Source organism: Loxodonta africana, chromosome 11 (assembly GCF_030014295.1).
Source record: "Loxodonta africana isolate mLoxAfr1 chromosome 11, mLoxAfr1.hap2, whole genome shotgun sequence".
NCBI lineage: Eukaryota > Metazoa > Chordata > Mammalia > Proboscidea > Elephantidae > Loxodonta > Loxodonta africana.
In genome coordinates this window covers 102,273,000-102,285,301 of record NC_087352.1, presented here as the reverse complement: position 1 = coordinate 102,285,301, position 12,302 = coordinate 102,273,000, and the positions used below count along the sequence as shown (strand labels likewise).

The 12,302-nt window shown below is 40.1% G+C and overlaps 1 protein-coding gene across 5 annotated transcripts in view; it reads left to right on the top strand.

Annotated features, from left to right (window-relative positions):
* The window catches only part of PPP4R1 (protein phosphatase 4 regulatory subunit 1), a 105,748-nt gene that overhangs the window by 74,953 nt on the left and 18,493 nt on the right, over positions 1-12,302 (top strand). For all 5 annotated transcript variants that reach the window (XR_010323494.1, XM_023543982.2, XM_064294724.1 and 2 more), the window contains 2 exons: positions 315-463; positions 1,785-1,877. Coding sequence is in view for 4 of the 5 variants with exons in the window: in XM_023543982.2 (XP_023399750.1) it covers positions 315-463; positions 1,785-1,877 (242 nt within the window). In the remaining variant the exon portion in view is untranslated. The remainder of the gene's footprint in view (positions 1-314; positions 464-1,784; positions 1,878-12,302) is intronic.

Below are 12,302 nucleotides of genomic sequence, written 5' to 3'. Positions count from 1 at the left end.
ACTACCAAAACCTAGTTAACTTGTACTGGAAGCCTTAATACACTGGAGGTACCTCCAACTAGATAGCGTTTCTCTTTTCATACTAACGCAGAATAATGTACAGTAGTAAACATTTTTAATCTCATGACAGCATATTAGTTTCCTACTTTTTCTCTTGAAGGACTAATGATTTACCACAGTAGAAATTTTTTTTTCAGCTTTTTGATGGCAGTGTCAAAAAAGTGTACATGTCAATGCTGCCGTTCATGCAGATGGAGGAGAAGCTAAAGACGCTGTCATTCTGTAGTGAGTCGCTGTCTTTGTTTCTGCTGCAGCCCAAGTGGAAGTGCTGTCCGCGGCACTGCGCGCCTCCCGGCTGGACACGCACGAGGAGACCGCCAGTAATGACAAGAGAAGTGATTCGCTACCAAATGGTCAAGTAAATCAAGATGATTCTGTGCCTTTAATCTGCGATGCTGTCGAGGTAACGAACTCAGAAAGTGTTTATCAAGTGAGAGCAGTTTGAGTGAGAAGTATGTTGTTGGGAGATAGTTGCAGCTAAGCACCTTCTGGTCAGCACATTCTGTGTGGCTGATTTTTTCAGCTCTCCCTGTTGCATAAAGTCAAAGTAATTGTTCTCACCACATCCTGTCGTTGTGACCTTAGTGTCCTCTTAAATCTTTGGAAAGGTCAATCCAATCCTGTCTACATGACCATTTTAGTAGCCTCAATGTTAATGTAGCTCACTGCAGTGAAATAGTCTTACTGGAAACAAAGCCCTTTATCAAGAATTATTAACTCTTCCCTTTTCTTTTTGGAGAGGTGCTTTGTTTCTGATCGGACCATTTCACTGCAGCAAGCAACACAGTATTCTGAGCGGAAGATCGGGACTTGAGGCCATGTTGCGGAGGGCCAGTGCCATTATCTGGACTCTGGAGTGTGAGGGTGGGTACTGCTGCTAGCATCGTCTTTGATATGTACTTGTGGCTGTTCTATATGACCCTTCCCGGTTTCCTGCTATGCCATCAGCCAGCATTATTTCATGTCAGTATTCTTAGCCCTCATTTACATGAACAGGAGAAGGGTCACACTGATTGCCAGAATCAGAGGAGCACATATCGTAGTGGGTTGAATGGTAAGCTCAGGAGGGAATGCCTACCCACATGTTAGGAATGGCAAGAGGCCTTTGCTAGCCTCAGTGTGTGTGTTTGCTTTTTGTCAGATGTCATTTGGTGCAGCTAAAACCTGTACACTACCACTGCTTTAGAATGAAACCCTGGAAAAATGGAATTAAAAATAAATTTCAAAGTAATTTTGAAAGGGTCTAAATATCTTAAAGATAGCTTATTATAAAGAGTATTTAGATGTTTCTTTTAATTGCCTTTTAGAGGCCATCGGATGTCATTTGCAGTTTTTCTTAGTCTACTGATTGTTTTTGGCTGTTAATATCTAATTTCACAGGTATATTTTTTAATAGCCAAAAAGGCCAAAACGTAAAAACACAAGCCTTCTGAAGCGTGGATATGTCATAGTACTGAAATGTTCATTTTTTTCTGGAATCCATTTTTATACATTTAGCAACCTGGTCCGCAAGTTTGATTTAAGGCAGGGGAAGTTCTTATGAGGTCGTTTATAAACTTTTTAAAACATGCAGAATTTGCATGTATCTATATCTTTTGGTCGTCTTGAAAGGTAAGTACCTTAGTGGTGGTGCTGTGTGTTTATGAAGTAACCTAATAAGATGTTTTAAATGAAGAAAGCTTCCAGACAGAACAGATCTTTAAGTAGACTTTTTTTTCTAACAGAATATGGACTGCACTCTTCGCTATATTCATGATTCAGACCTGAGCACCAATAATAGTTTTAGCCCTGATGAGGAAACGAAATCCAAAGTACAAGTAAGTGAGAAAAAAAATGTTTTATTTTATGTATGTGTTCTTAATTCCTCTTTTTAAAGCCCATTTCAGACCTAACAAGTTTTTTTAAATCAAAGGCAGTGTATTTATGCTTTAAATAAGAAAATTCAGGTATTAGAGCAAATAAAATATAAACAAAACTCGTGTTCTTCTCCAGGCCTGTGATCACATTCTTCATTTTGAATAACTACTGATCATAGTTCCTTCTGTATTTCTTCAGAAGTTTTTTTTTTTAGTTTTTATTGTGTTTTAAGTGAAAGTTTACAAATCAAGTCAGCCTCTTAAACCAAAATTGATACATACCTTGCTAGGTACTCTAGTTGCTCTCCCCTTCTTGAGACAGCACATTCCTTCTCTCCACTGTCTTATTTTCCTGTCCATTCAGCCAGCTTCTGACCCCCTCTGCCCACTCATCTCCCCTCCAGACAGGAGATGCCAACATAGTCTCATGTGTCTACTTGATCCAAGAAGCTCACTCTATACCAGTTTCATTTTCTATCCCATAGTCCAGTCCAATCCCTGCGTGAGGAGTTAGCTTTGGGAATAGTTCCTGTCTTGGGCTAACAAAAAGGTCTAGGGACCATGACTCCCAGGTCCTTCTAGTCTCAGTCAGACCATTAAGTCTGGTCTTTTTACGAGACTTTGAAGTCTACACCCCACTGCTCTCCTGCTCCGTCAGGGTTCTCTGTTGTGTTGCCTGTCAGCGCAGTCATCGGTTGTAGCTGGGCACCATCTAGTTCTTCTGATCTCAGGCTCATGTAGTCTCTGATTTATGTGGCCCTTTCTGTCTCTTGGGCTCATAATTACCTTGTGTCTTTGGTGTTCCTCATTCTTCTTTGCTCCAGGTGGGTTGAGACCGATGGATGCATCTTAGATGGCTGCTTGCTAGCATTTAAGACCCCAGACACGCTCTCCAAATTGGGCTGCAAAATGTTTTCTTAATAGATTTTATTATGCCAATTGACTTAGATGTCCCCTGAGACCATGGTCCCCAAAACCCCGCCCCTGCTACACTGGCCTTCGAAGCATTCAGTTTATTCAGGAAAATTTGTTTTTGGTTTAGTTTAGTTGTGCTGACCTCTTCTGTATTGTGTGTTGTCTTTCCCTTCACCTAAAATAGTTCTTGTCTACTATCTAATTAGTGTCCCAGCCTCCCTCCCCACTCTCATAACCTTCAAAGAACATTTTCTTCTCTGCTTAAACTGTTTCTTGAGTTCTTATAATAGTGGTCTTATACAATATTTGTCCTTTTGCAACTGACTAATTTCACTCAGCATAATGCCTTCCGGATTCCTCCACGTTATGAAATGTTTCATGGATTCATCATTGTTCTTTATCAACACATAGTATTCCATTGTGTGAGTATACCATAATATATCCATTCATCCGTTGATGGACACCTTGGTTGCTTCCATCTTTTTGCTGTTAGAAACAACGCTGCAGTGAACACGGGTGCACATATATCTGTTCATGTAAAGGCTCTTACTTCTCTAGGATATATTCCAAGGAGTAGGATTGCTGGATCGTATGGTAGTTCTATTTCTAGCTTTTTAAGGAAGTGCCAAATAGATTTCCAAAGTGGTTGTACCATTTTATATTCCCACCAGCAGTGTATAAGTATTCCAGTCTCTCCACAGCTTCTCCGACTTTATTATTTTGTGTTTTTTGGATTAATGCCAGCATTGTTGGAGTGAGATGGAATCTCATTGTAGTTCGATTTGCGTTTCTCTAATGTCTAACGATTATGAACATATCCTTATGTATCTGTTAGGTACCTGAATGTCTTCTTTAACGAAGTGTCTGTTCATATGCTGTGCCCATTTTTGAATTGGGTTATTTGTCTTTTTGTAGTTGAGTTTTTGCAGTATCATGTAGATTCTAGAGATCAGATGCTAAACGGAATTGTCATAGCCAAAAACTTTTTCCCAGTCTGTAGGTAATCTTTTTACTCTTTCGGTGAAGTCTTTGGATGGGCACAGGTGCTTGATTTTTACGAGCTCCCTGTTACCTAGTTTCTCTTCTGCATCGTAACTAATGTTTTGTGTAAACTGTTTCTCCCATGTCTTACGGTTCCTAGCATTTTCTGTATTTTTTCTTCGATGATCTTTATCGTTTCGATTTTATATTTAGGTCTTTGATCCATTTGGAGTTCGTTTTTATGCAAGGTGTGAGGTATGGGTCTTGTTTCCTTTTTTTGCAGATGGATATCCAGTTATGCCCGCACGATTTGTTAAAGAGTCTGTCCTTTCCTCATTTACCTGTGTTGGGGCCTTTTTCAAATACCAGCTGGTCATATGTGGATGGATTTATGTCCGGATTCTCAATTCTGTTCCATTGGTCTTTGTATCCGTTGTACCAGTACCAGGCTGTTTTGACTACTGTGGTGATATAATAGGTTCTAAAATCAGGTGGTGTGAGGCCTCCCACTTTGTTCTTTTTCAGTAATGCTTTGCTTATCCAGTGCCTCTTTCCCTTCCATGTGAAGTTGATTTGTTTTTCCATCTGATTAAAAAATGTCATTGGAATTTGGATTGGAATTGCATTGTATCTGTAGATCGCTTTTGGTAGAATAGATATTTTTACAGTGTTAAGTCTTTCTGTCCATGAGCAAAGTATGTTTTTCCACTTATGTAGGTCTCTTTTGGTTTCTTGCAGTAGTGTCTTTTAGGTTTCTTTGTGTAGGTCTTTTATGTCTCTAGTAAGATTTATTCCTAAGTATTTTATCTTCTTGGGGGCTACTGGAAACCCTGGTGGTGTAGTGGTTAAGTGCTACGGCTGCTGACCTAAAGGTCTGCAGTTCAAATCCGCCAGGCGCTCCTTGGAAACTCTATGAGGCAGTTCTACTCTGTCCTGCATGGTCGCTATGAGTCAGAATCGACTCGATGCCAACGGGAATGGGACAGGGGCTACTCTAAATGGTATTGATTTGGTGATTTCCTCCTCCTCGGTCTTTTTGTTGGTGTAGAGGAATCCAACTGATTTTTATATGTTTATCTTGTATCCTGATACTCTGTTGAACTCTTCTATCAGTTTCAGTAGTTTTCCTGAGGATTCTGCAGGGTTTTCTGTGTATAACATCATGTCATCTGCAAATAGAGATACTTCTTCCTTACGAATCTGGATGCCCTTTATTTCTTTATCTATCCTAATTGCTCTGGCTAGGCCTTCCAGCACAATGTTGAATAAGAGTGGTGATAAGGGGCGTCCCTCTCTGGTTCCCCATCTCAAAGGGAATGCTTGCAGATTATCTCCATTTAGGATGATGTTGGCTGTTGGTTTTGTATAAATGCCCTTTATTACGTTGAGGAATTTTCCTTCTGTTCCTATTTTGCTGAGAGTCTTTATTATGAATGGGTGTTGAACTTTGTCAAATGCCTTTTCTGCATCAATTGATAAGATCACGTGGTTCTTATCTTTTGTTCTATTTATATGATGGATTAATTGTTTTTCTAATGTTGAACCATCTCTGCATACCTGGTGTGAATCCCACTTGGTCATGGTAAATTATTTTTTTGATATGTTGAATTCTATTGGCTAGATTTTTGTTGAGAATTTCTGCATCTAATTTCATGAGGGATACAGGTCTGTAATTTTCCTTTTTTGTGGTGTCTTTACCTGGTTTTGGCATCAGGGATGTGCTGGCCTCATAGAATGGGTTTGGGAGTATTCCATCCTTTTCTATGCTCTGAAATACCTTTAGAAGTAGTGGTGTTAACTCTTCTCTGAAAGTTTGGTAGAACTTTGCAATGAAGCCGTCGGGCCACGGCTTTTTATTTGGTGGGAGTTTTATAATTACCTTTTCAATCTCTTCTTTTGTTGTCAGTTTATTTAGTTCTACCTCTGTGTTAGTTTAGGTAGGTAGTTTGTTTCTAGAAATTCATCCATTTCTTCTAGGTTTTCAAATTTATTAGAGTACAATTTTTCATAGTAATCTATATGACTCTTTTAATTGCAGTTGGGTCTTTTGTAATATCGCCCATCTCATTTCTTATTTGCTTTGTCCCCTGTTTTTCTTTTGTCAATTTGGCCAGTGGTTTATCAATTTTGTCAATTTTTTGAAAGAACCAGCTTTTGGTCTTGTTAACTCTTTCAATTATTTTTCTGTTTTCTATTTCATCTAACTATATTTTAATTTTTATTATTTGCTTTCTTCTTGTACCTGAGGGTTTCCTTTGTTGCTCTCTGTTCAAGTGGTAGGGATAATTCTTTGATTTTGGCCCTTTCTTCTTTTTGGATGTGTGCATTTATTGAAATAAATTGACCTCTGAGCACTGCTTTCACTGTGTCCCAAAGGTTCTGATAGGAAGCGTTTTCATTCTCATTGGATTTTATGATTTTTTTTATTCCATCCTTAATATCTTCTATGACCCAGTCTTTTTTGAGCATGGTATTGTTCAGTTTCCAAGTGTTTGATTTCTTTTCCCTGTTTTTTCTGTTATCGATATCTACTTTTATGACCTTATGGTCAGAGAAGATGCTTTGTAATATTTCGATGTTTTGGATTCTGCTAAGGCTTGCTTTATGACCTAATATATGGTGTATTCCAGCGAGAGTTCCATGTGCACTAGAAAGGAAAGTATACTTGGCTGCTGTTGGGTGGAGTGTTTCTGTATATGTCTGTGAGGTCAAGTTGGTTGATTGTGGCATTTAGATCTTCCGTGTCTTTATTGAGCTTCTTTCTGGATATTCTGCCCTTCGCCGAAAGTGGTGTGTTGAAGTCCCCTAGTATAATTGTGGAGCTGTCTATCTCACTTTTCAATGCTGTTAGAGTTTGTTTTATGTATCTTGCAGCCCTATCACTGGGTGCAAAATTATTTATTATGGTTACATCCTCCTGGTATACTGTCCCTTTGATCTTTATATAGTGTCCTTATCCTTTGTGGTGGATTTACCTTTAAAGTCTATTTTGTCAGAAATTAATATTGCCACTCCTGGTCTTTTTTGATTGTTGTTTGCTTGATATATTTTTTCCATCCTTTGAGTTTTAGTTTGTGTCTCCAAACCTAAGGTGTGTCTCTTGTAGGCAGCATGTAGATGGATCGTGTTTTTTATCCATTCTGCCACTCTCTGTGTCTTTTTTGGTGCATTTAGTCCATTTACATTCAGGGTAATTATGGATAGGTATGAGTTCAGTGCTGTCATTTTAATGTCTTTTTTTGTGCGTTGTTGACAGTTTCTTCTTCCCACTTAATTTTATGTGCTGAGCACATTATCTTTATATAATGTCCTTTCCTTATATTCGTTGTTGTTGATTTTGTTTCTGCTAAGTTTCTGTTTTTGTTCTTGTATTTTATTTTGATGACTAGGATTGTTCGTCTCCTTTGTGGTTACCTTAATATTTACCCTTGTATTTACTTGTCTTCCTCTCCATATGAAAGATCTATGACTACATTTCTAAGTCCCTCTTTATTGTTTTAATGTCTTCTTTTCCATAATGACATCACTGTTTCCCTGTTTTGAGTTTTTTTTTGTCTTGATTTATTTTTGTGATTTACCTATCTCGGTTGACATCTGATTGCTTTATGCAGTGTTCTCATCCTGGGTTGATATCTGATAGTATTAATTTTCTAACCAGAGAACTCCCTTTAGTATTTCTTGTAGTTTTGGTTTGGTTTTTACGAATTCCCAAAACTTCTGTTTATCTGGAAATGTCCTAATTTTGCCTTCATATTTGAGAGACAGTTTTGCTGAATATGTGATTCTTAGCTGGCAATTTTTTTCCTTCAGTGCTTTATAGAAGTCATCCTGTTGCCTTCTTGCCTGCATGGTTTCTGCTGAGTAGTCGGAGCTTATTCTTATTGACTCTCCTTTGTAGGTGACTTTTTGTTTATCTCCAGCTGCTCTTAAAATTCTCTCTTTATCTTTGGTTTTGGCCTGTTTGATTATAATATGTCTTGGCTACTTTCCTTTGAGATACACCTTATGTAGAGTTCGATGAGCATCTTGGGTAGATATCTTCTCATCTTTCACTATATCAGTGAAGCTTTCTGCCAACAAATCTTCAACAATTCTCTATTTTTTGTTATCCCTCCCTGTTCTGGTATTCCAGTTGCTCGTAGGTTATTTCTTCTGAGAGAGTCCCACATGATTCATAAGTTTTCTTTTTTTTTAATTGTTTTATCTGATTTTTCTTCAAATATATTGACGCCAAATCCTTTATCTTCAAGCTCACTAATCCTCCCTTCCACTTGCTCAGTTCTGCTCCTCTGGCTTTGTATTGAGTTGTCTCATTATGTAATTTTATTATTAGTGTTCTGAATTTCTGATTTTTGTCTCTCTATGGATTCTTGCAGCTTATTAAATTTTTCATTTTGTTCTTGAATAACCTTTTTAATTTCTTCAACTGCTGTATCTGTGTGTTCCTTGGCTTGTTCTGCATATTGTCTGATTTCCTTCCTGATCTCGTTCCTGATGTCTTGAAGGGTTCTGTGTATTAATCTTTTGAATTCTGCATCTTGTAATTTCAGGAGAACACCTTCATCCAGAAGATCTCTTGATTCTTTGTTTTGAGAGCTTGTTGAAGCGATTATGGTCTGCTTTTTTATGTGATTGGATACTGGCTTTTGTCTCTGAGCCATCTACAAGTTATTGTATTAGTTTATTTTATGTTTGCTTACTGTATGCTAGCTTGTTTTGTTTTGTTTTGATATGTCCAAAGAGGTTGCTTGAGTGAGCTAGTTTGATTATTTTTGCCTTTGAAGCTCTAATATCCTGTCACTAGATAGCTAGAGCTGTTACCAGGTATATGAGCCCAGGAGTCGATTCACTTTTCTTGTATGGATTCAGCTCAAGTGTTCAGGTTGTGGTACAGGGTCTGCCCTACAGTCTTAGAGGGGCAGGGGTGTTTGGTGTAGGTACCAGTATCTGGTTGCAGCAGGGGGTCACACTCTCAACAAGGCTGTGGACTGACAATCGTTCCCCGAGTTTCTGTGACGAAAGCACATCCCTGTTCCCTGCAGCGCAGAGGTGGGTGGTTTCTTCAGACAGATCATGGGCACCCAATGCTTTTGGTTGTAAGGACTGGGAAGTACTGCTTATCCTTGGACCCCTGTTGTGGGTGGCTGGGTGACTTTAGTGAAGCCACCAGTCCTTAGGCCCCTGATATGGGTAGGTGAGGACCCTGTTTAATAGACAAAGCAGTGTCAAATATCAAACACCCATCTCTCCACCACACAGCTGAAATGGTTGCAATCTGCAAACAAGGGTCTGTTCTTCTGAAATAGGCCCTCACAGGTCCTTGCAGGGGGGAAAGGTTTTCAAAGTCCATGCACCATTTATGCCTGGACAGGAGCTGCTTCTGTCCTGAGCTCCCCAGGTTAGTGGAGCTGGCAGATTATCTTTTCCCTGAATTGTGAATTTATTCATTCTCCAAGGCCAGGAGAATGGCTCAGGGTGCTCAGCAGGGTGTATCTCAGGCCCAGGGAAATCAATAGCCTCTGAAACCGGCTTGGGGGCTGGAGGCACTGTGAAATATACTCAAGTATTTAGCTTTTGCCGAGAGCACCGTTCTTCTCTGATTCTGGAGGTGTGAGTAGGCTGTGCGGCTGGCTGCTTCCCCTTGGGGAAACTGCGGCTGAACGCTACCACCAGCCTGCTGCAGTCGCTCCCGGGAATGGTGCCTGAGGGATTCCGGTGATTCAGGCCTGGTAACTCCCTCCGCTTCTGAATCGCCTCTCCCTACCCCTGCCACTCAGTCCGTTTTCTAACTTTGCCTTTGATGTTCAGGGCTCCCAGCTTGTCATAAATATAATCATTTTGCTTGTTTTTTCGAGTGTTTGTTGTAAGAGGGATCATCGGAAGCGTCTGACTACTACACCATCTTGCCCCCGTGTCCAGCAATCTTTGTGGTTATATAAACGCATATATATTAAAAAAAAAAAAAAAATGTTGCTGTCAGCTGTCCCTTAGGGTTTCCAGGGACCACCTGGGGGATTTGAACTGCCTACCTTTTGGTTAGCAGCCAAATGCTGTCAGGGCTCCAAAACATATATATGTCCCCTTTTCTGTCATTCAGAGACAGGTAGAATCATTGCCGTCACGTGCAGTTGTCATCTGAATTACCAAGAAATGTAAGTTACAGCACTGTTTCAGAGATTAAAATATGAAAAGACGAAAAAAATATGAAAAAATTGCTCAAAACTGTTGTAAACTGCCATCTGTTAGCAAATTAGATTCCAATTTCAGAGATTTTAAGGGTGGGAAAATTTGCACAGGTTAAGAGAATCATTGAATATGTTAATTTATACCTTGCTTTTCTCCTTTTCAACATTCCTTGGAGCTCTTTGCCTCTCAGCGCATAAGGACACCCTGACTGTATTCCTGTAGCCACGTCCTCCATTAGAAGAAGATCCTGCCATCGACATAGTTCCTTATTGATGGTGCTTAGATGCTTGTAGCACAAGCAGTGCGGCATTCATCGTGTTTATTTATGCATTTCGTTTGCTTGTGGGAATAGATCTATATTAGTAGCTATAGATTATCTAGGTCAGATGTATATGTTCTTTATTTTTGCTTCTTTGTTCCATTTGTTTTAAATGGAATCAATATTCACAGTGTTCTGAAATGTGATTTTCCCCACTTATATTGTAGATATATTTGCAAGTCAGCATGTGTAGATCTATCCTATTCTTTTAATTTATATATTTTGATTTTTAAATAATAGGTAATAATTTTACATAGTTCAGAATTCAAAAAGTACACAAAGGCATTCAGTGAAAAGTTTTCTTCTCATTTTTCTCCTCAGGCATTGTAATAACGGCATAGGGCCAGTGTCTGACTTCCTGTCTCTTCATGAGGGGGAAGCAGAATCAGGATCCACAGCCCAAGGCTGATTCCCATGAGGTGGGGGTCAGATAGGCCTTTTTTCACCATCCTTACCAATTCTGACTCCAACCTTCCCTCCCATGGCACTCTCCAGTTCTCTCCTGGGTTCGATAATGCATTGCGGGGGCCACACAGAACTCTAGACAATACTCACAGTTATGGGGTTTATTAGGGAAGTAACAGGTTACACTGAGGATGTAGTTCTTGCATCAGGACACCCTCTTCCCAGTCATGGTCACAGGCAGACCCCTCCATGGCCCTCATTCGCCGTTGAAAGGCACTCAGCTTTCTCTCTCCTTGGGCCGGGAAGCCTGCTGCACCATCTCCTGCAGGTCTCTCCTGAGAGTCTCTTGCCGGTTTCTGCTGCCAGGTCTCTCCTGCCACCACTTCTCAGGGTCTTCAGGGTAACGGCTTGTTCTCTGCCTCCTGGTTCCAGGAGCTTCTCAGCACAGGGATCCCAGGTCCAGAAGGACATCCTGGCTCTTGGCTGTTCTTTCTTGGTGGTAGTGGTATCTTATCTTTCTTTCCTCTAGGGTGGCTCATTTCAAACCCAGCAGGATGGCATAACTGACCAGTCACCTTGATGGGCCACAATTACCCTATCACATAGTCCTGCCCAGTCACTTGGGTGAGAGCTGCAAGACCATAGCTAGACAAGCCACACAAAAGTGATCTATGGCACTGCAGCCATCTGTTTTACTTCCCCAGAAGCACCCAGTGTTCTCTTGTGTACCCTTCCAAAGCTATGTTAGACATGCATAAGCAAGACTGTGTATACGTTCTTTTCCTCACGTTTTACACACGTGGCTAGATGTATACGTTTTTATAGAGAATTGTTAAATTCCATCTAAAGAAGGTAGGCTTTTTTTTTTTTTTAAACATGAGTATACCTGTTTTTACTACATTTATTAAGCTACATCTTTTTAATTGTTTCCAATGAGCACGGAAACGTGCTGGTCTCATTTTTAATATATTTTTTATGTTTAGTAATTAATTCTAATTGCCCCGTCTTGGTTATCTAGTGCTGTTATAACAGAAATACCACAAGTGGATAACTTTAACAAAGAGAAGTTTATTCTCTCACAGTCCAGTAGGGCTAGAAGCCTGAATTCAGGGTGCCAGCTCTCCAAGGGAAGGCTTTCTCTCTCTCTGTCAGCTCCGGAGGAAGGTCCTTGTCCTCAGTCCTCCCTTGGTCTGGGAGCAGCTCAGTGCAGGAACCTCAGGACCAAAGGACGCCCTCTGCTCCTGGTGCTGCTTTCTTGGTGATGTGAGGTCCACATGTCTCCCTGCTTGCTTCTCTCTTTTATAACTCAACAGAGATTGGCTTAAGACACAACCTAATCTTGTAGACCTCATCAATATAACTGCCACTAACCCATCTCGTTAAATCATGGTGATAGGATTTACAGCACATAGGGAAATCACATCAGATGACAAAATGGTAGACAGTCATATAACACTGGGAGTCATGACCTAGCCAAGTCGACAGATATTTTTGGGGGGACACAGTTCAGTCCACAACATGCCCTTTAAGCTTTTTTCTGCTTTAAGATCTTACTCATTGCCGTTCTCTTAGAGCTGCTT